Here is a 23,568-nt window from a genome sequence, read left to right on the forward strand (position 1 = left end):
AGAATAATAAACCAGACTTCGCTTACAACCTTTTATTAACATTTAATAGAAATGGTTGCTATTTGAAAGGAATATTTAAATATTTTACAAGAACAGCTCATCTCACATGCCACCTTGTGGTTCAAAATGTAAATAAACCGCTAAAAAGTCTGAAAACCTATTATGATACAATCTATTCAAAGTGGCAGTTCACAAAATAAGAACAAGACTCATCTATGATATAAAACCATCACAGTAAGAGTTCCAACTGTATATTTGCTATTTGAAACCGTCAACGTCCATTTTTCTGGGTCATTTTCCCGGCCCGGTCCCTTGAATCTTCTGGAGCAGGTATTCCATCTGTAGGTTCAGGTTGGGCTGCCCCTTCTTCGTCTTTTTGCTCAGCATCTGAAATGTCTCCATTTTCTTCTGTTTGTACTTCTTGATAGCTTCTTCTTTCTGCTCCTTGTTCTTCAAAAACTCCTATATGGAGGAAGAAAATACCACTCGTTGAGAACAGTCCAACGCTTTTGACCTGCGATAGTACTTTTCTGAGGGCTTTAATTGAGAACGTGAAAAACTATACCTCTTTCTTATTCTTCTGCTTTTCTTTAACACTTTCAAACTCCTCTTTTGTTTTCTGATAGGAAGTCTTCCTCAGCATTTTCTTTTTACTCCGGTTACTCATGGGTAGACTGGAACACAACGACACATTAACATGTTGCATTGTAACTCCTTCAAGTGGTTGGCCTTGACTGCAACGACATTTCGCACAAAGCATTGCCACACTTCATTGACAGCAATTACATTTTACACAGTACACTGCAAATAGATAATGCATTTAAATGTTTTGCACAAACTGCTTTACTCCAAACCAGATTAGCAAATTGTATGGTCACATACACATATTTGGCAGATGTTATTGCGGGTGTAGTGAAATGCTTGTGTTCCTAACTCCAACAGTGCAGTAGTATCTAACAATTCACAACAATACACACAAATATATACAAATGAAATGAGTAAAGCAGTATGCAAACATTATTTAAGTGACTACCTGTCATTCTTTGAGGCCGCAACTGCTGGAGTGGGCTGTGGGGCAGAGTCAGTCTTGTCAGAGGAGATGTCCTCTGCAGGGTCTATGGCTGTAGCTAGGTCCGTGGGGGCTTCATTCACAGCCATGGGAGCTGCTTCCTCCTCTACTGGACCACCACCGCCAGCCATCCTAGCTTTGGTTCTGTTGATTCTGTTCGCCTTAACCTCATTCCTCAGTTTCTCGGCCTCAGCCTCGTAGAGATGCCTCAGATGTTCGGGGTACTGTTCTGTATATTGGGTTTTGACCTCTGTGTTCTTCCTCCTCTCCTTCCGTAGCAGTTTGTTGTATTCATGTTTCACTTTCTCCTTCCTTTTGAAGGCAAAGCCCTGGCCTGAGGAAAGAGAGGTTTATGGTTCAAGCATTAATGTATATCTGCAAAAACACTGTTTGTTAACTTACACAAACATTTAGCCTCCCGTGTAGCTAAGTTAGTTTTTTAGCTAATTGGTCAGGGAGGGGGGTCTAGTTTTCTTGTCACTCTAACATATTGAATGACTTCATTTTATACAATGTACTAACTGTATTACTGTATTAACTGTATTAACTGCAATTCTAAACACACTTTAGATAGCTAGATAGGCTAGCTTAGCCTGGTTGCCGTCTCTGTTCAGCTAAATATTATATTCCAGTGGCAAGTTAGCTAGCTAAAGTGACTGGAACTCAAGACTATGGCTAGCTAGCACTGGCAAGCGAGCTGAGCTACCTTCTCCAATACTGCCGTCGAATACTTTGTGCTCAGAGACCCACTTCTTCCTGCCCCCTGGTCGATTGTAGGGTTGGTTTCTATTGGCACGTTTTCCGTCAAATGTGCCCATGGTCTTCATTTTCTGCTGTGCTGGTGGTGCCATTTCACTCATTTTTAGCAAAATATCGCACGTTTCATGTGTTTACGTCGCATGTGCTTTTCGTCGCATAGTTATGACGTCGTGGTGGTCTCAGAAGACATGACAAATCCATCCACGAGCAATCGACCACGAGGGACGTCATTTGTGTTGGTGCGTAAGTAAGGATAGCGTCCGTAGAACTCAATGTATTTCGGTACACCCAACATGGCTGCCACATACGTGCTAAGAAAATCATCGTCGTTCAGTTGCAACTAGTTATGCCTGATTATACTGTAAAGAGGGGAGTCATTCTTGGACCTGCTGTAAACAGGTCTAGGTTAGAGTTTTTATTCAATGGCATCTTCCATTAATTCTCTGGAAGCGATTCAGAAAAAAATAGATGCTGTTAAACTCTTCCTCTCTGTTTCACTGAGCATCGCCAATGCCCACACTGTGGATTTCTACACTTGCGATGTATGGGACCAGTTCATGGCTGTGCCACCCGTGGAGGTCTTGACAGAGATCACTTTGAATGGTGACCACAAGAGGGCGCCAGAACACTACTTAAATCATGGCAGTGGTACCAGTAAGTGTTATTTTCTCGATGGTTCATTGACAAATATGAAATGTTTAATATGTAATTGTTATTACACGGTTGTAATATTTATCAAAGTCAAAATGTTGAATAAAATAAACAAAGGACAACTTATGTTTCTTTTCTTTTTTACTCTCGAAAAGCCAAGAATATCACCTTTGGTTTCTGTGATGATAGTAAGCGCCTGGTGGATGTGGCTGAGCTCTTGGAGGCTGCCTATGCCCACTCCCTGCCTGGCCTCGGGGTCTGTGTGGGCCGCACAGAGCTACTGCAAACCCTCAGACACACTGACAACGCTCAACCCCTGGAGGAAGGTACAAAAGAATGGACACTATCCTAACCTATCCTAAGAATAACTAAAGGGGAAATGTTTGTTTTAGTCTAAGGCCTTGGTTCTGTCATTGTAACACACTGTCATTAGTGTCACTGATATAGAAATATAATTATAGTAATTCTATGGTTTGGTCACAGGTCTCTCAATAGCAATGCACAGATAGTGTACAGTTCTGCCATCCATGCAAGGATTCACTGACATTGCACATGTGTGTCCATTGACAGTTCCAGCTGCTGTGGTGGAGAGTGAAGAGTTTATGAACTCCAAGAAGTCCCACGAGGTGCAGGCCATGTCAGAGGTGGTGGCCAGCCTAGCCCAGCGCTGCCGGGTCAAACAGGTGAAAGACACAACCGGGTCTCATTTTAGCAGGCACAAAACAGAAGAAAACACTCAAACAGACTGAGGTACCTTCTGATATTGTCGGATAAGAAACTCTTTTTAAAACGTTAATGTTTTGCTACCGTGTGCCCTGGCCCTGACCACAACAGTGTTCTTCAAGCCTGCTCCTGGGTACCTACAAGGTGTATGCAGGCTTTTGTTCCTGCCTTACACACCCGACTCAACTTATCAAGGGCTTGATGATTAGTTGATGAAATAAACAGTGGTGGGCTAGAACAAAAGCCTGCACACCCTATGAGTAGTGCACCCAAGACCAAGCTTGAACAACATCGACTGGACTACATTATTTTCTGACCCATCACAGTAAATCTTTGTCTCCCAGGTGATTGATGTGGGCTCGGGGAAAGGTTACCTGTGCTCCTTCCTGTCGCTGCAGTACGGCCTCCAGGTGTACGGCATCGACTCATCCAGCGTCAACACGCACGGCGCCCAGGAGAGGAACAGGAAGCTCAAGAAGTACTCCCGGGCCTACCAGAGGCACAGCAAAGCCAATAGGACTCCGACAGTGATGCCTCCTTCAGGCCAGAAGGACTTGGAGGATATTGCACCCGGTGAGAGAGAGAGAGGGGATATGGTTAAGACGAGTGGGGATGCCGAGAAGGAGGAGGGGAAGGGGAGAAGAGATGGGGAGGCACAGACCAACACAACAGGGTTAACAGATCAGAATGAGGAAGATGCAATGACATCACTTACCTCCGCCATTTTGTTAGAGGACAATTCCCTTCCAGGGTTGGACCAAAGTGACCCAGCCTCAGCTCCAGAGGATCCTTTTCTCAGTGCCCTGTGTGTGGGCATGGTGGAGCCCATCTCCCCCCGGGTTCCCCCCAGTGAGTTGAGCCTGGAGGAGAGGGAGAGGAGGAAGAGGGAGAACCTGGAGAGGAAGGCCAGGAGCTGGGTTAACAGTGGTGGCATGGGCAGCGGCATGCTCTACTCACCTCTGACCTCCTTCGTTACCGCGGAGACGGAGCTCAAAGAAATTATTGGGGAGTTAGAGGTAGGTAACACTCACTGTCGACCAATAAGACAACGACAACGGCAAAACCATGCTCTTTTGAATGCAAATGTCACCAACTGCGGTTGTGTGGCAATTCATTCATTTAGATAACTTAAGTCTCTAAGATTCATATTCACACCATAGTACAAACACATTCAAGTAGACATTTTCTTTCAAATGTTTGCTTGTGTCAATGTGCCTATAATATAATTGTATGATTACTCATGCCAGCTCTGCATCACATTGCTAATGTAGGCCTGTTTCAGTGCTGAGGCCGCTCTCTCCCTGTTTTCCAAACCCAGGATGCGGTCATGGTTGGTCTGCACACGTGTGGAGACCTGGCGCCCAGCACCCTGCGCATGTTTGTGGCCAAACGGGAGCTCCTCTCCGTCTGCAGCGTTGGCTGCTGCTACCACCTTCTCTCTGAGGAGTTTGATCCCACCAGACAAGGTAATTACATGGCCAGGGGGATAGTAAAGGTTGGCATACAGTGAGTGTGAGAGAGTGTGTGAGAGAGTGAGAGTGTGTGTGAGAGTGTGTGTGAGAGTGTGTGTGAGTGTGTTTAGAAGAATAGGTTATTATTAATATGTTTGACTTCTTCTTTGGTCAGTGTATGTTTTCCACCACTCAACCCTTATTGTGGGTCGCAACTCAAATGACACCTCCATTGGTGGGTCACGAAGCAAAATAGTTTGGGAACCCTGGACTTCATGACTTGACTGAAACCCTTTTGCTCTTTGAGGAGCATAGATCATTCCCAAAGTTCCTCCAGTGGGAATGGACTAGATACTGTAGGATAGAATGACTGTGTCTCTCACCTATCAAGTCCGTTCAGATCAGTCAGAGGTACAGGGAAAGGAGGCAGGGACAGTGGACTTACCATCTATTTACCAACCTGGTGTACAGAGAGGCTTTTGTGTGTTCCCCAAGGGAAAGGCCTCAATTTCATTAATTCATTAGCTACACACAGTATGCAGTGCATGCATACATACATACATACATACATACATACATACAGTACATACATACATACATACATACATACATACATACATACATACATACATACATACAGTACATACATACATACATACATACAGTACATACATACAGTACATACATACATACATACATACAGTACATACATACATACATACATACATACATACATACATACATACATACATACATACATACAGTACATACATACATACATACATACATACATACATACATACATACATACATACATACATACATACATACAGTACATACATACATACATACATACATACATACATACATACATACATACATACATACATACATACATACAGTACATACATACATACATACATACATACATACATACATACATACATACATACATACATACATACAGTACATACATACATACATACATACATACATACATACATACATACATACATACATACATACATACATACATACATACATACATACATACATACATACATACATACATACATACATACATACATACATACATACATACATACATACATACATACATACATACATACATACATACATACATACATACATACATACATACATACATACATACATACATACATACAGTACATACATACATACAGTATGCAGGCAGGGAGACACAGTCACCAGCAAACAGACCCACCCTCCTCCACCCCTTAGAGAACATATGGTTTCCATTGTGGAAATCTCAACCAGAGCCAAACTCTTACTTAGGACTACAGACTGCAACTGCCCCCTCTCCCCCACTAGGAGACCTGCAACCTGTCCACAGACATCCCCCAGTTTTTATGCTAATCATAATTCTGTCACCATGCAGTGTCTACTTTGTCACTCTCACCAGCCCAAGGGAAGCATAATTCTCTCACAAGCCAAATATGAAGAAGCATAAACACTGATGTGGGTTGATGAGTTGGGTACACAGCCAACTTGCGCTCTCTAGATTCAGTTAGCTAAGAAGAGACTGTTAGAATCATTGAATGGATTTATCGTCTCAGGATAACAGTTTAGAGGATTGCAAATGTGATATTTTTGACCCGCTAATGTTCAGGTGTTGAATTGGATATGATTTATCCAGCATGTATTCTGACTTCATACGAGAGCGCTGTGGTATTTATATTCCAATCACACTTAATCAATCCAGAAAAACTTCATGAAGTCATCATTCTAAATGTACAATACACTAAATAGGATCTACTCTACACAGAATATAAAGACCCATAGGGCTATATAGTATAGAAAACACTATCTACTCTACACAGAATATAAAGCCCCATAGGGCTATATAGTATAGAAAACACTATCTACTCTACACAGAATATAAAGCCCCATAGGGCTATATAGTATAGAAAACACTATCTACTCTACACAGAATATAAAGAGGGCTATATAGTATAGAAAACACTATCTACTCTATACAGAATATAAAGAGGGCTATATAGTATAGAAAACACTATCTACTCTACACAGAATATAAAGACCCATAGGGCTATATAGTATAGAAAACACTATCTACTCTACACAGAATATAAAGACCCATAGGGCTATATAGTATAGAAAACACTATCTACTCTACACAGAATATAAAGACCCATAGGGCTATATAGTATAGAAAACACTATCTACTCTATACAGAATATAAAGAGGGCTATATAGTATAGAAAACACTATCTACTCTACACAGAATATAAAGACCCATAGGGCTATATAGTATAGAAAACACTATCTACTCTACACAGAATATAAAGACCCATAGGGCTATATAGTATAGAAAACACTATCTACTCTACACAGAATATAAAGACCCATAGGGCTATATAGTATAGAAAACACTATCTACTCTATACAGAATATAAAGAGGGCTATATAGTATAGAAAACACTATCTACTCTACACAGAATATAAAGACCCATAGGGCTATATAGTATAGAAAACACTATCTACTCTACACAGAATATAAAGCCCCATAGGACTATATAGTATAGAAAACACTATCTACTCTACACAGCATATAAAGACCCATAGGGCTATATAGTATAGAAAACACTATCTACTCTACCCAGAATATAAAGCCCCATAGGGCTATATAGTATAGAAAACACTATCTACTCTACCCAGAATATAAAGCCCCATAGGACTATATAGTATAGAAAACACTATCTACTCTACCCAGAATATAAAGAGGGCTATATAGTATAGAAAACACTATCTACTCTACACAGAATATAAAGCCCCATAGGGCTATATAGTATAGAAAACACTATCTACTCTACCCAGAATATAAAGCCCCATAGGGCTATATAGTATAGAAAACACTATCTACTCTATACAGAATATAAAGCCCCATAGGGCTATATAGTATAGAAAACACTATCTACTCTACCCAGAATATAAAGCCCCATAGGGCTATATAGTATAGAAAACACTATCTACTCTACCCAGAATATAAAGCCCCATAGGGCTATATAGTATAGAAAACACTATCTACTCTACCCAGAATATAAAGCCCCATAGGACTATATAGTATAGAAAACACTATCTACTCTACACAGAATATAAAGACCCATAGGGCTATATAGTATAGAAAACACTATCTACTCTATACAGAATATAAAGCCCCATAGGGCTATATAGTATAGAAAACACTATCTACTCTATACAGAATATAAAGAGGGCTATATAGTATAGAAAACACTATCTACTCTACACAGAATATAAAGAGGGCTATATAGTATAGAAAACACTATCTACTCTATACAGAATATAAAGAGGGCTATATAGTATAGAAAACACTATCTACTCTACACAGAATATAAAGAGGGCTATATAGTATAGAAAACACTATCTACTCTACACAGAATATAAAGCCCCATAGGGCTATATGGTATAGAAAACACTATCTACTCTACACAGAATATAAAGAGGGCTATATAGTATAGAAAACACTATCTACTCTATACAGAATATAAAGAGGGCTATATAGTATAGAAAACACTATCTACTCTACACAGAATATAAAGAGGGCTATATAGTATAGAAAACACTATCTACTCTATACAGAATATAAAGAGGGCTATATAGTATAGAAAACACTATCTACTCTATACAGAATATAAAGAGGGCTATATAGTATAGAAAACACTATCTACTCTACACAGAATATAAAGAGGGCTATATAGTATAGAAAACACTATCTACTCTATACAGAATATAAAGAGGGCTATATAGTATAGAAAACACTATCTACTCTACACAGAATATAAAGAGGGCTATATAGTATAGAAAACACTATCTACTCTACACAGAATATAAAGCCCCATAGGGCTATATAGTATAGAAAACACTATCTACTCTACACAGAATATAAAGACCCATAGGGCTATATAGTATAGAAAACACTATCTACTCTACACAGAATATAAAGACCCATAGGGCTATATAGTATAGAAAACACTATCTACTCTACACAGAATATAAAGAGGGCTATATAGTATAGAAAACACTATCTACTCTACACAGAATATAAAGACCCATAGGGCTATATAGTATAGAAAACACTATCTACTCTACACAGAATATAAAGAGGGCTATATAGTATAGAAAACACTATCTACTCTACCCAGAATATAAAGAGGGCTATATAGTATAGAAAACACTATCTACTCTACACAGAATATAAAGACCCATAGGGCTATATAGTATAGAAAACACTATCTACTCTATACAGAATATAAAGACCCATAGGACTATATAGTATAGAAAACACTATCTACTCTATACAGAATATAAAGCCCCATAGGGCTATATAGTATAGAAAACACTATCTACTCTATACAGAATATAAAGACCCATAGGACTATATAGTATAGAAAACACTATCTACTCTATACAGAATATAAAGCCCCATAGGGCTATATAGTATAGAAAACACTATCTACTCTATACAGAATATAAAGCCCCATAGGGCTATATAGTATAGAAAACACTATCTACTCTACACAGAATATAAAGCCCCATAGGACTATATAGTATAGAAAACACTATCTACTCTATACAGAATATAAAGCCCCATAGGGCTATATAGTATAGAAAACACTATCTACTCTATACAGAATATAAAGCCCCATAGGGCTATATAGTATAGAAAACACTATCTACTCTACACAGAATATAAAGACCCATAGGGCTATATAGTATAGAAAACACTATCTACTCTACCCAGAATATAAAGCCCCATAGGACTATATAGTATAGAAAACACTATCTACTCTACACAGCATATAAAGACCCATAGGGCTATATAGTATAGAAAACACTATCTACTCTACCCAGAATATAAAGCCCCATAGGGCTATATAGTATAGAAAACACTATCTACTCTACACAGAATATAAAGACCCATAGGGCTATATAGTATAGAAAACACTATCTACTCTACACAAAATATATAGACCCATAGGGCTATATAGTATAGAAAACACTATCTACTCTACACAGCATATAAAGACCCATAGAAAAGTCCATAGTAGTGTCTATATCCTGTTCCCCTTGCTTTTTCCCCCTCCAATTTACAATACATTTGTTTCCCTGACATCAACAGTGAAATATTCTCTCTTATAAACTGGGTCGTTCAAACACTGAATGCTGATTGGCTGAAAGCCGTGGTATATCAGACCATATACCACGGGTATGACAAAACATTTATGTTTACTGCTCTAATTACGTTGTTAACCAGTTTTTAATAGCAATAAGGCACCTCGGGTGTTTGTGATTTATAGCCAATATACCACGGATAATGGCTGTCCTAAGAACAGCCCTTAGCCATGGTATATTGGCCATATACCACACCCCCTCGGGCCTTATTGCTTAAGTCTCCATTCCTCTTTTAACCTAGAAGACTCAATATCATGTGGTTATTTTCTCCCTGTCATAGCTAGATGTACATTTAGCTTCAGACAGATGTGATGGGTCAGAATGTTAGCTCCAGTTGCTCCTGGGTATGTTTGCTGATTCACTGCTCCCCCTTTATGAGGTATGAAACCTGGAATCCTCTCTGTGTGTGATGACAACCACTGTGTGCTTTTAACAGTGATTCGGCACTGTGGTGTGGTGAGCTGCTTCCTATCACGCTGTCCCTCTTAACACTGCGACCCCTGACCTGTGACTCGCCACTCTGTTGGGTCCGCCAATAATGACATCACAACGTTTTGATTGAAAACACTTGAGTTGTGCCAGACGTCCTTGCATTCTTCTCGCTCCTTCTTCCTCGCTCTCTCGCGCTGTCCCGGCCTTGCAAAGAATTCTGGGATGCGGGCCAAACCCTGCAGTGTACTTCCTCACCCTAAAAGATGGGAACCTAAACTACTAAATGAGCTCAAGACTATAAAAGTGTGGAGATCCTTAGCTAAGTCGTATAGGAAACATCCATTCAATTGTGTCGTAGGGAACGAGAGCCTCTGGACTGCACCATTCGTCATAGTCATTCAGTCTGGTGGATTTAGCTGAAGTCAGCTTCCCTTAACATAAACTGGCCTTGGACCAGTCCTTAAGGGCGTGAAGTAAGCGTGCTGCAGAGCCCTAGAGGCACTGTCTCCTTCTTCCTGACTGTTGGGAACTAACAGATGCCTCGTCGCACGCTACAATATTAGAAACACTTGTGTGCGTGTGTGTGTGTGCCAGGGAAGGGGGCGAGCAGTGCTTGGCCCTCGAGATGTGGTCAGTTCAGTGTGGCTGAGATAAGGCTAGCGTGCTAGCAAAATGTAAACACTCCACAACGTATACTGTAAGCTAGCCTTCAAACTCTAGCAAAGCCTGTCTGCTCCAATTGACTCTGACCAGGACTGCCTCTGCTAATACCACTACCATGTGTTCAACAGGAGTGGAGTCAAAGAGCAATGTGGCTAAGGGGTTAGCGACACCCGCGCTCTCGGGTTTTTCGAGTTTGAAACTTCAAAGCTAGTTTGGGAAGGCTCTGAATAGCATTAATGTTTCCCTTTGGACTTTTGTTGGTGGCCTATCAACTACCATAGTCACACTTTCCTATAGTGTTAAATACACGGGGCAGTTCTGACACAGCTGGTGTTAAAGTTTGTTTGTTTGTTTCAGAGTGTCCAAGCAGCAGCGTATGTGGTTTCCCCCTGAGTGGCTACCTGAGGGAGCAGTCCTGGTTCTGTGGCAGAAATGCCAGGATGTCGGCGTGTCTGGTGAGCCTGACTCACCTTAGGTGACAGATATTTAGCCAACTGTCATTTCATATATATATATATACACTGCTCAAAAAAATAAAGGGAACACTAAACTAACACATCCTAGATCTGAATGAATGAAATATTCTTATTAAATACTTTTTTCTTTACATAGTTGAATGTGCTGACAACAATTATCAACCCATGGAGGTCTGGATTTGGAGTCACACTCAAAATTAAAGTGGAAAACCACACTACAGGCTGATCCAACTTCGATGTAATGTCCTTAAAACAAGTCAAAATGATGCTCAGTAGTGTGTGTGGCCTCCACGTGCCTGTATGACCTCCCTACAACGCCTGGGCATGCTCCTGATGAGGTGGCGGATGGTCTCCTGAGGGATCTCCTCCCAGACCTGGACTAAAGCATCTGCCAACTCCTGGACAGTCTGTGGTGCAACGTTGGTGGATGGAGCGAGACATGATGTCCCAGATGTGCTCAATTGGATTCAGGTCTGGGGAACGAGCGGGCCAGTCCATAGCATCAATGCCTTCCTCTTGCAGGAACTGCTGACACACTCCAGCCACATGAGGTCTAGCATTGTCTTGCATTAGGAGGAACCCAGGGCCAACCGCACCAGCATATGGTCTCACAAGGGGTCTGAGGATCTCATCTCGGTACCTAATGGCAGTCAGGCTACCTCTGGCGAGCACATGGAGGGCTGTGCGGCCCCCCAAAGAAATGCCACCCCACACCATGACTGACCAAACCGGTCATGCTGGAGGATGTTGCAGGCAGCAGAACGTTCTCCACGGCGTCTCCAGACTCTGTCACGTCTGTCACATGTGCTCAGTGTGAACCTGCTTTCATCTGTGAAGAGCACAGGGCGCCAGTGGCGATTTTGCCAATCTTGGTGTTCTCTGGCAAATGCCAAACGTCCTGCACGGTGTTGGGCTGTAAGCTGTGGACGTTGGGCCCTCATACCACCCTCATGGAGTCTGTTTCTGACTGTTTGAGCAGACACATGCACATTTGTGGCCTGCTGGAGGTAATTTTGCAGGGCTCTGGCAGTGCTCCTCCTGCTCCTCCTTGCACAAAAGCGGAGGTAGTGGTCCTGCTGCTGGGTTGTTGCCTCCTATGGCCTCCTCCACGTCTCCTGATGTACTGGCCCGTCTCCTGGTAGCCCCTCCATGCTCTGGACACTACGCTGACAGACACAGCAAACCTGAAGTGTGATTGACTTGGAGTTATATTGTGTTGTTTAAGTGTTCCCTTTATTTTTTTGAAATGAAATGACCACTGAACAGAAATATAATATATCTTGGCAAAGGAGAAATGGTCACTAACATGTTGCCTTTATATTTCTGTTCAGTGGTCATTTCATTTAAAAAAAATAAAGGGAACACTTAAACAACACAATATAACTCCAAGTCAATCACACTTCTGTGAAATCAAACTGTCCATTTAGGAAGCAACACTGATTGACAATACATTTCACATGCTGTTGTGCAAATGGAATAGACAACAGGTGGAAATTATAGGCAATTAGCAAGACACCCCCAATAAAGGAGTGGTTCTGCAGGTGGTGACCTCAGACCACTTCTCAGTTCCTATGCTTCCTGGCTGATGTTTTGGTCACTTTTGAATGCTAATGTGTTGGTCCCATGTTTCATGAGCTGAAATATCTCAGATTTTGTACATACTTTTGTTTACATCCCTGTTAGTGACCATTTCTCCTTTGCCAAGATAATCCATCAACCTGACAGGTGTGACATATCAAAAAGCTTATTAAACAGCATGATCATTACACAGGTGCACCTTGTGCTGAGGACAATAAAAGGCCACTCTAATGTCTGCAGTTTTGTCACACAACACAATGCCACTGATGTCTCAAGTTGAGGGAGTGTGCAATCGGCATGCTGACTGCAGGAATGTCCACCAGAGCTGTTGCCAGAGAATGTAATGTTAATTTCTCTACCATAATCCGCCTCCAACGTCGTTCTAGAGAATTTGACAGTACGTCCAACCGGCCTCACAACTGCAGACCACGTGTATGGCGTTGCATGTGCGAGCTAATGGGTTTGCTAATGTCAACATTGTGAACAGAGTGCCCCATGGTGGCAGTGGGGTTATGGTATGGGCAGGCATACGCTATGGGCAACAAACACAATTTCATTTTATCAATGGCAATTTGAATACACAGAGATATCATGATGAGATCCTGAGGCCCATTGGTGTACCATTCATCCGCCACCATCACCTCATGTTTCAGCATGATAATGCGTGTCGCAAGGATCTGTACACAATTCCTGGAAGCTGAAAATGTCCCAGTTCTGGCCTGCATACTCACCAGACATGTCACCCATTGAGCAAGTTTGGGATGCTCTGGATTGATGTGTACGACAGCGTGTTCCTGTTCCCTCCAATATCCAGCAACTTCGCACATCCATTGAAGAGGAGTGGGACAACATTCCACAGGCCACAATTAACAGCCCGTTCAACTCTATGTGAAGGAGATGTGTGGCGCTGTATGAGGAAAATGATCACACCAGATACTACTGACTGGTTTTCTAATCCACAGCCCTACTTTGTTTTAAAGGTATCTGTAACCAACAGATACATATCTGTATTCCCAGTCATGTGAAATCCATAGATTAGGGCCTAATTTATTTATTTGAATTGATTTCTTTATATATGAACTGTAACTCAGTAAAATATTTTAAATTGTTGCATGTTGCATTTTATATTTTTGTTCAGTATATATTTCTGTCAGCAATGCATTCGCTTTAACGCACCATCTGTCAACTAGACAGTATAGTTGAGGGCACTATAAGGTTAGGTTGTGCCACAGTATTGACGTTTTAGTGCCCACAACTGTTCAATGCTGTACAGTTGGTCCTCAGTCTGTTAATGTCGTGAGACTAACTAACTGATATCTTCTGCCTTTTGAGTACCACATGTTGTAAGAGCAGTGTAACGTTTCTAACTCTGTGAGCCCTGGGAGAGTCCATTCATGGGGTCCTAATAAATACTGAATACTTCATAACATTTCACTTTATTTTCTCTTGTTCAGGCTTTGGAGAGAGTTGCCAAGGGCCAAGGGGTAAGTACTATATTCATGTATATCAATACGTTGGACACATTTGGCCAAACTACAGTTCAATGAGTTGTCTGTGTGAGAATGACATCATGCAATCACAGTTCAATGAGTTTTTTTGGTTGCTACAAATTTGTGCTCATCAAAGATAATCAAAGATGATCAATTGAATGATTGCTTCCAGCAACTGGCCACGTGCGTTTCCCAGACGCGACAGATCCTGTTTTTATTTTCTGCGTTCCAGAGCAAGTGGATACGGATGCCTTAGAGCACACTGTTCTCATACTTCTCCAGGGTCTTTCACATACAATAAGGCTTGATTGAGACTTACAATACTATAGATATTTGAGCCGCCGACCTTAGGATGCGTCCCAAGTGGCACCCTATTCCCTATATAGTGCACTACTTTTGACAAGGGCCCATAGGGCTCTGGTCAAAAGTAGTGCACTTTATAGGGAATAGCCTGCCACTGGGGACGTTAGTGTACGGGGTCAAACCCGTTACACGATACCGCCCGGACCATTCATAAATATTTTTTCTGAATATTAATGTAATCACTAAGGGATGGGATTGCGTGCTTAAACGTCAGCTTGCGTCCAACAACCAGTCTGATTGCACTCAGATCATATGTTGAGTTTGGTATAAGCATTGGGCATTGTCATAAAAACGTTTCCTCCAATGGGTTTTAATACACATCCTAATCACTGGCAGAGAATGAATGAATATCTCAAGAAAATGTTATTTTTTTGTAAGCGAAGACAACATGGGATCTTTGATTATTTTCTGTCTCCACAGATTCAGATGGAGTCACTCTTCTATAGGGCCGTCCTCCATGTGATTCTAAGGGATCACTACAGCTCCTTTAAAAGGTAGGTTTGGTCTCCCTGGTTAGGGGACATCCAAAGCAGTAGGCTATACCAGACTACTGAGAGAGTCCAGGTGCCCCTGTCTTGGGGGTCTGCAGTACCGTTGACAAAACCTGTTAGCTTTTACTCTAGTGGGTTTTTTACTAGCCCTCATTTTATGGTTTGTGGCCACTTTGTAAGAATCTCCACTTTCTCAAATTCAATCAGCTAGGATACAAATACCCTCTGTATTACACACACACACACGATGACAACCTCACCTCTCACTGACATGTCTATCCCCGTAGCCTACAGGACACTGGGTCCCTCGCTGAGTGAAATTAGGATGCCATTAATGGACCTGACCACCTCTCTACTATTGCATGTGTGATGACTGTTTCACTTTGGTTGTCAGGGTGTTGTAGCGTAGCGTAGCAAGGGAGGAGAAATAAGAGAGGGAAGAGGAGAATCGGATGCCTATGACTTAATATACACTGGTAGGCTAATTTCAGCGATGGTGATTTGGGGGTTGAAAGAGCGGTCTTCACGTGTGTGTCGTTGGCAGCGAGAAGCGTGTGGGGAATGTCTACTCCAAGGCCACCTCGTTCGTGGACTACGTCTGGAGAGCCCTCCGGAGGCTGGAGCTGGATGAGTCAAAGGTCAGTGATGGGAGATATCACAATATTAGGGCGTTTTGGGAACAGACTTGGGAATGTTCTTCAGAGCAACACATCCTCAGGGGGAATCCCACACTGCTGCTTTGGACACCAGGAAAGCAACCCATAATGGATTTGGGGTAAAAAATAAATAAAACACAACAACGTATTCTTGGCGTAATCCCGTCGAGAGGACATAGCTCTGTACAATTGAACTGACAGTAACGATTATCTGTAATGGTACCTGAAATCCCTGTACAGTTGAACGTCTTTGGTTGCTCTAAACCATCTTTGAAACTGACACATGGAATCGAAAGGGCTCTTTAGAAAAGGACAAGTTGTGTAAAATGCACCTAGAGTACTGTGTGATCATGGGTATGGCATTGTTAAACAAACAGCGAGTGCAGGGATTAGGGAATATGTCTCAACTGGCTCCCTCGAGTTCTATAAATGAGAGATTTGTTGCTCGTAAAGCCTGGGATTAAAAGTGTTCAATGGGTTGTGTGTTACCACTCTCATGTTACTCACCTATCACCTCCACACATGACCCTGCTCTGTCTCTTAACACTTCCCACATTCTTCTCTTCATCCCTCCCTCCCTCTCTCTCCCATCTCTCCCTCCTCCATCTCACTACCTCTTCTCTGCCTCCCGCCCTCTCTCCCTCCTTCCTTCCCTCTCTCCCATCTCTCCCTCCTCCATCTCTCTACCTCTTGTCTGCCTCCCGCCCGCCCTCTCTCCCTCCTTCCTTCCCTCTCTCCCATCTCTCCCTCCATCTCTCTCTCACTACCTCTTCTCTGCCTCCCGCCCTCTCTCCCTCCTTCCTTCCCTCTCTCCCATCTCTGCCTCCTCCATCTCTCTACCTCTTGTCTGCCTCCCCCCTCTCTCCCTCCTTCCTTCCATCTCTCCCTCCTCCATCTCTACCTCTTGTCTGCCTCCCGCCCTCTCTCCCTCCTTCCTTCCCTCTCTCCCATCTCTCCCTCCTCCATCTCTCTACCTCTTCTCTGCCTCCCCCCCTCTCTCCCTCCTTCCTTCCCTCTCTACCTCTTGTCTGCCTCCCGCCCTCTCTCCCTCCTTCCTTCCCTCTCTACCAGCTCTCTGACAGTGTCATACAGGGTTACCACGACACATACCGACCCAGGATGGTTGAGATGGAGGCCTTTAACATGGTAGGTCCCAACTGGGATACTATAGCACTACTACCTAGAGGAAGTATCATCACTCTGAATGAATGGCTCACACAGGACTTCTATGGCTATAGGAGCATTGGTTCTCTTTGTGCAGCACTATTTTGGAGTGGTTATTAAGCCTTATTAAAGTTGGTTTACGTTTACATAACTCCCTCAATGACTTGTGTAAACTCTACTCTGTGTAAATCATCTGGCAAAAAAAGTGATATTTTTACTGTCCTCAGGCTGCTAATGAAACCTAGTTTTGAAATCAGAGGGGTTCTATTTCAATGACATTACAACAGCCCTGCTCTGCTCTGCTTTGATAAGGTGCCTAGTTGTATTCCGTTGGATCCCATAGTGTTGAAGTACACTTAACAGAAGTACACTTAAAACTAGTGTTTACTGACCTGCTTCCTGTGTTTACCCAGCTGAAGGTGACTTTGGCTCCCTGCATCGAGGGTCTGATTCTCCTGGACCGCCTCTGCTACCTGAAAGAGCAGGTACAGGAACAGCCTCAACCACAGTGGCACACAACAGACTTGGGATGCATCTCACTAGTATAATGTGGCTGCCTCTCCTTGTCTCCTTCAAATGCACTGATCTGAATAGGGATCGGTGAGACTAAAATGGTGGATGTCTACTGGGGATTTGCTTTCACCTGTCCAGTTCCTACAGTTCTGTGCAGATAAAGGAGAGGAGACAAGGGATGGGGTCCACTATTGAGATGCACCCCAACTACAGCACACCAGTCATTGTTACTAAAAAAGGAGAGGCCTCACTTCCTCCTTGTTCATTCTCTCTCAATCCCTCCAGCCTGTGGTCACACACAGACACACATAAACACACACAGACACACACAGACACACACAGACAGACACACACAGACACACATTAACCCACACAGACACACACTAACCCACACAGACACACACTAACCCACACAGACACACACACAGAGACACACACAAACACACACAGACACACACTAACCCACACAGACACACACACAGAGACACACACAAACACACACAGACACACACTAACACACACAGACACACACTAACCCACACAGACACACACTAACCCACACAGACACACACACAGAGACACACACAAACCCACACAGACACACACTAACCCACACAGACACACACTAACCCACACAGACACACACTAACCCACACAGACACACATAGACACACACACACAGACACACACTAACCCACACAGACACACACTAACCCACACAGACACACACTAACCCACACAGACACACATAGACACACACACACAGACACACACTAACCCACACAGACACACACTAACCCACACAGACACACACTAACCCACACAGACACACACTAACCCACACAGACACACACTAACCCACACAGACACACACTAACCCACACAGACACACACTAACCCACACAGACACACATAGACACACACACACAGACACACACTAACCCACACAGACACACACTAACCCACACAGACACACACTAACCCACACAGACACACATAGACACACACACACAGACACACACTAACCCACACAGACACACACTAACACACACAGACACACACTAACCCACACAGACACACGCAGGCCAGATATAGTGGTCCGGTCCCTATGACTTCAAACGGCCGCTGTGCGACACCAAACATCTCTTTTCCTCATTGTCCCATAATTACCCGTGTCTGGTTCCCCATAGCTAAGTAGTGGGTGAAAACATGACCTCAGCCGCCAGACCAATGGAGGGAACTATTGTTTCTCCCTCCCAGCTACAAACAGAGGAGGTCTGGGCCTGGAATGCACATTGTCTGGCTAATTGCTATAGGGTGTGTTCATTGATTCACAATGTGATAGGACAAAAAGGAGAAGGATTCTTGGAGTGTGGTTTTAGTGGCTTTCGCTGCTACAGAGACCATGGCTACACCGATCAAGGCTGGTCCCAGATCTGTTTGTGCTATATATGCAACATTGACCATAGAAGTTGGCTATACAGCACAAACAGATTTGAGACCAGCCAAATACTGTACCTGGTTAGCTGTTCCATTAATGTTTTCTCAGAAGGGATTTTGGATGACGTGGTTATGTAGACTATTAGTTGTCTTCGGTCCATCTCTTTAAAGTGATACAGTGGTGTGGCCCTTAGAATGGTTGAGCTATTTACTGAATGACTTGGTACGTGTCATTTAAGGCCCCTAAACTCAGCTCCTATAAATGCTGTATGTTTATCCATAGGTCTTGATGATTTGCTTGTCCCAAACATTAAAGGAGCTTTGCGACTACATTACATTTCCCCGACGACAGATCACTTAAGTCGGGAGAAATCAGAGAGGATGCCATTAGGGTTGAGTTCGCGCTGTGGAGAGTTTGAAGTGTCCCCCTTATTACAGACCAGGGGTGTAACTTCACACCGTTGTACCCCGGCCAAAACTAATGACGTAATCTGTGATTTGAGTGATCGTAATGAGCTATCTAAGTTTGATGCCTTGTACAAAAGTGTTCCCTAACAGGAATATGTAACAGAAATGGATTAGAATGCAGATTTTTTTTCCAAGTTCAACCAAGTGTCCGCACTCAAAATGACACACATACTGTGTGTGAGCATGCGTGCATGTGGTGGTCAGTGCAGACTGTTGATTTAGCTTTGTACAAAAGCATAGCTCTCAGTGCAGGCCTACCAATCACATGGTGCCATAATTGGTCAGTATGTGTAAGGTATCAAACCAGACTGTGTTCAAACATAAAGACAGTATTCAAACATGCTGCTTCCAGCCTGTCAGAGTCCACCTAACACAATATTTGCACAGATGTGACTACTCGAGGGAAACGTTACAAAGATCTTTTACAGAGGAGAGAACAGTTCTCATCTGAGGCCCCTCGCGGTGTGGTTCAAAGACAAACTCTGCGGTGCGGTGGTGTGTCTTGGGGGGGGGGGGGGGGGGGGTCTTTGACGTTGTTTTCAAACTGTTTTTGTTCGTCTTGTCATTGATGTCTGTTACAGGAAGACGTGGCGTTCTCCACTCTGGTGCAGCTCTTTGATCCACTGTTGTCGCCACGCTGTTACGGAGTTGTCGGAGTGAAGGCACCTGGGATGGAGTTGTCAGAGTGAAGGCACTTAGGTCGGAGTGAAGGCATCTGGGATGGAGTTGTCGGAGTGAAGGCACATGGGACGGAGTTGTCGGAGTGAAGGCACATGGGACGGAGTTGTCGGAGTGAAGGCACCTGGGACGGAGTTGTCGGAGTGAAGGCACCTGGGACGGAGTTGTCGGAGTGAAGGTGAAGGCACCTGGGACGGAGTTGTTGGAGTGAAGGCACCTGGGATGGCATCATAGAGTTCTTGGAGATGGGACAACCTGCATTTCCTGCCATTTGTATGTTTTATTTTTTTTAATTTGCTGACCATGATTTTAGCAAGGGTTTAATGTGATTATGTACTGCTTACTCAGTCACGTACAGATGTGGGAATGGGATCATTGTTTAGTGTTTTCTCTACTTTTGCCTTCTTTGGTTTCTGCCAGTCATACTGTGCTATGGGGTGTACTATACCATATTGTATTAATAAATCATTTTTAGAAGATAAAAAAGTTCCTGGTGTGTTTCTGCTCTTTTCCCACCACGGCTGGTCTTGCTCTGAGTGCCTGCCTTAGAGGACCAAACATTAAAACCACATGGTTAAATCACCTGTAAAAAACATCTCTCCTTCCCTCCCTCATTTCTCAGCTCTTACCTCTGTCTTTTATTGATTTATTTATACTGAACAAATATACAAATGCAACACACAAAGATTTCAACGATTTTACTGAGTTACGGTTCATATAAGGAAATCAGTCAATTCAACTAAATAAATTAGTCCATGGATTTCACATGAATGTGCAGAGGACCAGCCATTGGTGGGCCTTGGAGGGCATAGGTCCACCCACTTGGGAGCCAGGCCCAGCAAATCATTTTATCATTTATCTTTATTACAGACAGAAATACTCCTCAGCAACCCCCCACCCTCCCTCAGACAATCCCACCAGTGAGGAAGCTGGATGTGGAGCTTTTGTGAGCGTTTTTAATTTGCACCCTTATGCAGACATTGCTCCACCCACATCTAGCACCCGATGTCACAGGAAGGCTAAAAAGATTATCAAGGACAACAAGCACCCGAGCCACTGCCTGTTCACCCCGCTACCATCCAGAAGGCGAGGTCAGTACAGCTGCATCAAAGCTGGGACCGAGAGACTGAAAAACAGCTTCTATCTCAAGGCCATCAGACTGTTAAACTGCCATCACTAGCACAGAGAGGCGGCTACCTACATACAGACTTGAAATCCTTGGCCACTTTAATAAATAATAATGCCACTTTAATAATGTTTACATATCTTGCATTACTCATCTCATATGTATTTACTTTATTCTATATCTATTGCATCTTAGCCTATGCAACTCGGTCATTGGTCATCCATATATTTATATTTACATATTCTTAATCCATTCCTTTTCTTAGATTTTTGTGTGTTAGATATTTGTTGTGCAATTGTTAGATGACTTGTTAGATATTGCTGCACTGTCGGAATTAGAAGCACAAGCATTTCGCTACACTCACAATAACATCTGCTAACCATGTGTATGGGACCACTAACATTTGATTTGATTTGATCTGTTCCGTGCATCGAATGGGGTTGGAGTCAAGGAAAAATAAACATGTTCCTCACAAATATAACAATGGGCATTACATAAATATTCTAATAAAGTGTGTACATAAAACGTCTGTAAAACCACAACGAGGACATCGACCTATCAAGTAAGTTCTGATAAATTATTGGGTACAGTGCAGGAGTAGGCTGAAGTGGTGAACGACAAGGCATTAGTTCTTGTTCACATTTAAAACATAACATGCATGGGCATTGTATCATTAACACTTTTGGGGAATAATGTCTGGGGGGTGAAAATCCCAAAACATTCTCTTTTCTCTTTATTTATATCACCTGTCTGATATCTTGACTTTCTCTTTGCCACAAAACCTAAAAGGTAGAAATGTCATGTTTTAGGTCATTAAAATGTATTGTGACAATTGAACTTTTACGTTCACTAATTCTCTGTTTGAGAGAATGAGAGGTTTTTCCTATATAATGCGGCCCACATTGACATTTAATCATGTAAATAACATGGGTGGAGAAGCACGTCAAAATGTCATTTATTTGGAACCGTTTTCCATATGTGGGTGGCAGAAGTATATATTGTTGCACTGTGCGCAGCCTCTGCATTTATAGCTACCATTCAGAAGAGGGCGTAAAAGAGCCTGGCTCATTTTCGTTTGTGGCTGGCAGTTGGCATGGACCAACTTGTCGCGTAAATTGCTACCTCTCCTATATACTATAAGTGGTGGGTTCTTACATTCTGCTGGCAAAGCTGGGTCTGATGATAAAACATGCCAATGTTCCTCGACAGCATCTCCCACTTTGCGAGAGTTCAAAGTATCTGTGGAGCCCCACAAAAGGACGTTATTACAGACAGACAAATACTCCTCAGCACCCCTCCCTCAGACAATCCTGCAGGTGAAGAAGCTGGATGTGGAGGTCCTGGATGTAATGCCAAATTCTCTCAAACAACGTTGGAGGCAATTTATAGTAGAGCAAAGGAACATTCAATTATTTGGCAAAAGCTCTTGTGGACATTTCTGCAGTCAGAATGCCAATTGCGCGCACCTTCAAAACTTGAGATATCTGTAGCAAAACTGCACATTTTAGAGTGGCCTTTTATTTTACCTAGTACAAGGTGCACCTGTGTAATGATCATGCTGTATAATCAGCTTCTTGATATGCCACACCTGTCAGGTGGATGGATTATCTTGGCAAATGAGAAATGGTCACTAACAGGGATGTAAACCAATGTGTGCACAACATTTGAGAGAAATAACCTTTTTGTGCATAGGGAACATTTCTGGGATAATTGTTCTTCAGCTCATGAAACATGGGACCAACATTTTACATGTTGCGTTTATATTTTTGTTCAGTGTATTTCTTTGAGAGGCTGTTGTGTCCATGCCTTCCTCTAAGTACATATGAACTACTCTGTATAACCTCTAATGACTGCCAACTAAAACATATTTGGGGGACAATGAAGTTGTATTGTATTGAATTTGAGGGAACAATATCTAGGGGCTGGTTAGGGGGGCCAGGATTCTCAGATTGGGATTGAGCAGTTTACCCTCCTCCACCTGTCGCCCCTGATAGGGAGGTCTGGAAACCCCATCAGCCAGGTCCTAGCCAGGGGGAGCAGCGGAACGACTGAACAGAACAGGGGGCAAGAGGCACCCTCGACCCCTTTCAGTCCTCTGTCGTTTCCATCTTTTCATAAATCACT

General features: G+C 42.8%; 2 protein-coding genes across 8 annotated transcripts in view; one reads left to right on the forward strand and one right to left on the reverse strand.

Moving 5' to 3' along the window:
• Positions 1–20,804, forward strand: part of LOC110490596 (methyltransferase-like protein 25) — a 31,113-nt gene extending 10,309 nt beyond the window's left edge. The window contains exons 2-14 of one of the 6 annotated variants that reach the window (XM_036945017.1): positions 1,989–2,482; positions 2,635–2,805; positions 3,050–3,162; positions 3,547–3,775; positions 3,935–4,218; positions 4,521–4,668; positions 11,359–11,456; positions 14,510–14,539; positions 15,329–15,402; positions 15,944–16,037; positions 17,127–17,201; positions 17,633–17,704; positions 20,222–20,804. In XM_036945017.1, the coding sequence (XP_036800912.1) occupies positions 2,251–2,482; positions 2,635–2,805; positions 3,050–3,162; positions 3,547–3,775; positions 3,935–4,218; positions 4,521–4,668; positions 11,359–11,456; positions 14,510–14,539; positions 15,329–15,402; positions 15,944–16,037; positions 17,127–17,201; positions 17,633–17,704; positions 20,222–20,329 (1,728 nt within the window). In that variant the 5' untranslated portion in view covers positions 1,989–2,250 and the 3' untranslated portion in view covers positions 20,330–20,804. Of the gene's footprint in view, positions 1–1,988; positions 2,483–2,634; positions 2,806–3,049; positions 3,163–3,546; positions 4,219–4,520; positions 4,669–11,358; positions 11,457–14,509; positions 14,540–15,328; positions 15,403–15,943; positions 16,038–17,126; positions 17,202–17,632; positions 17,705–20,221 lie in introns of all 6 variants that reach the window. The other 5 variants (XM_036945013.1, XM_036945015.1, XM_036945014.1 and 2 more) reach the window with 5 other exon arrangements.
• LOC110490598 (thyroid transcription factor 1-associated protein 26 homolog) lies at positions 18–2,028 on the reverse strand. Of its 2 annotated transcripts, none has more exons than XM_036945027.1 (4): positions 1,776–2,028; positions 1,034–1,403; positions 566–674; positions 18–462 (listed from the first exon to the last, which is right to left on the reverse strand). In XM_036945027.1, the coding sequence occupies exons 1-4, from the start codon at positions 1,927–1,929 to the stop codon at positions 292–294; spliced, it is 804 nt and encodes a 267-aa protein (XP_036800922.1). In that variant the 5' UTR covers positions 1,930–2,028; the 3' UTR covers positions 18–291. The 2 variants fall into 2 exon arrangements, with proteins under 2 accessions (XP_036800922.1, XP_021419711.2); XM_021564036.2 differs by having other exon boundaries at positions 566–734.
• Positions 20,805–23,568: the final 2,764 nt, after the last annotated feature.

This window comes from Oncorhynchus mykiss, chromosome 15 (genome assembly GCF_013265735.2).
Source record: "Oncorhynchus mykiss isolate Arlee chromosome 15, USDA_OmykA_1.1, whole genome shotgun sequence".
Classification (NCBI taxonomy): Eukaryota; Metazoa; Chordata; class Actinopteri; order Salmoniformes; family Salmonidae; genus Oncorhynchus; species Oncorhynchus mykiss.

Excerpts from the sequence above, each read along its gene's own strand:
- LOC110490598 (XM_021564036.2), bottom strand. The coding sequence starts at position 1,929 with ATGAGTGAAATGGCACCACCAGCACAGCAGAAAATGAAGACCATGGGC. Across the intron at positions 735-1,033 it reads GCGGCCTCAAAGAATGACAG|TCAAGGCCAACCACTTGAAG; the intron begins GTAGTCACTTAA and ends ATGTCGTTGCAG. Across the intron at positions 463-565 it reads AGCAGAAGAATAAGAAAGAG|GAGTTTTTGAAGAACAAGGA; the intron begins GTATAGTTTTTC and ends TCCTCCATATAG.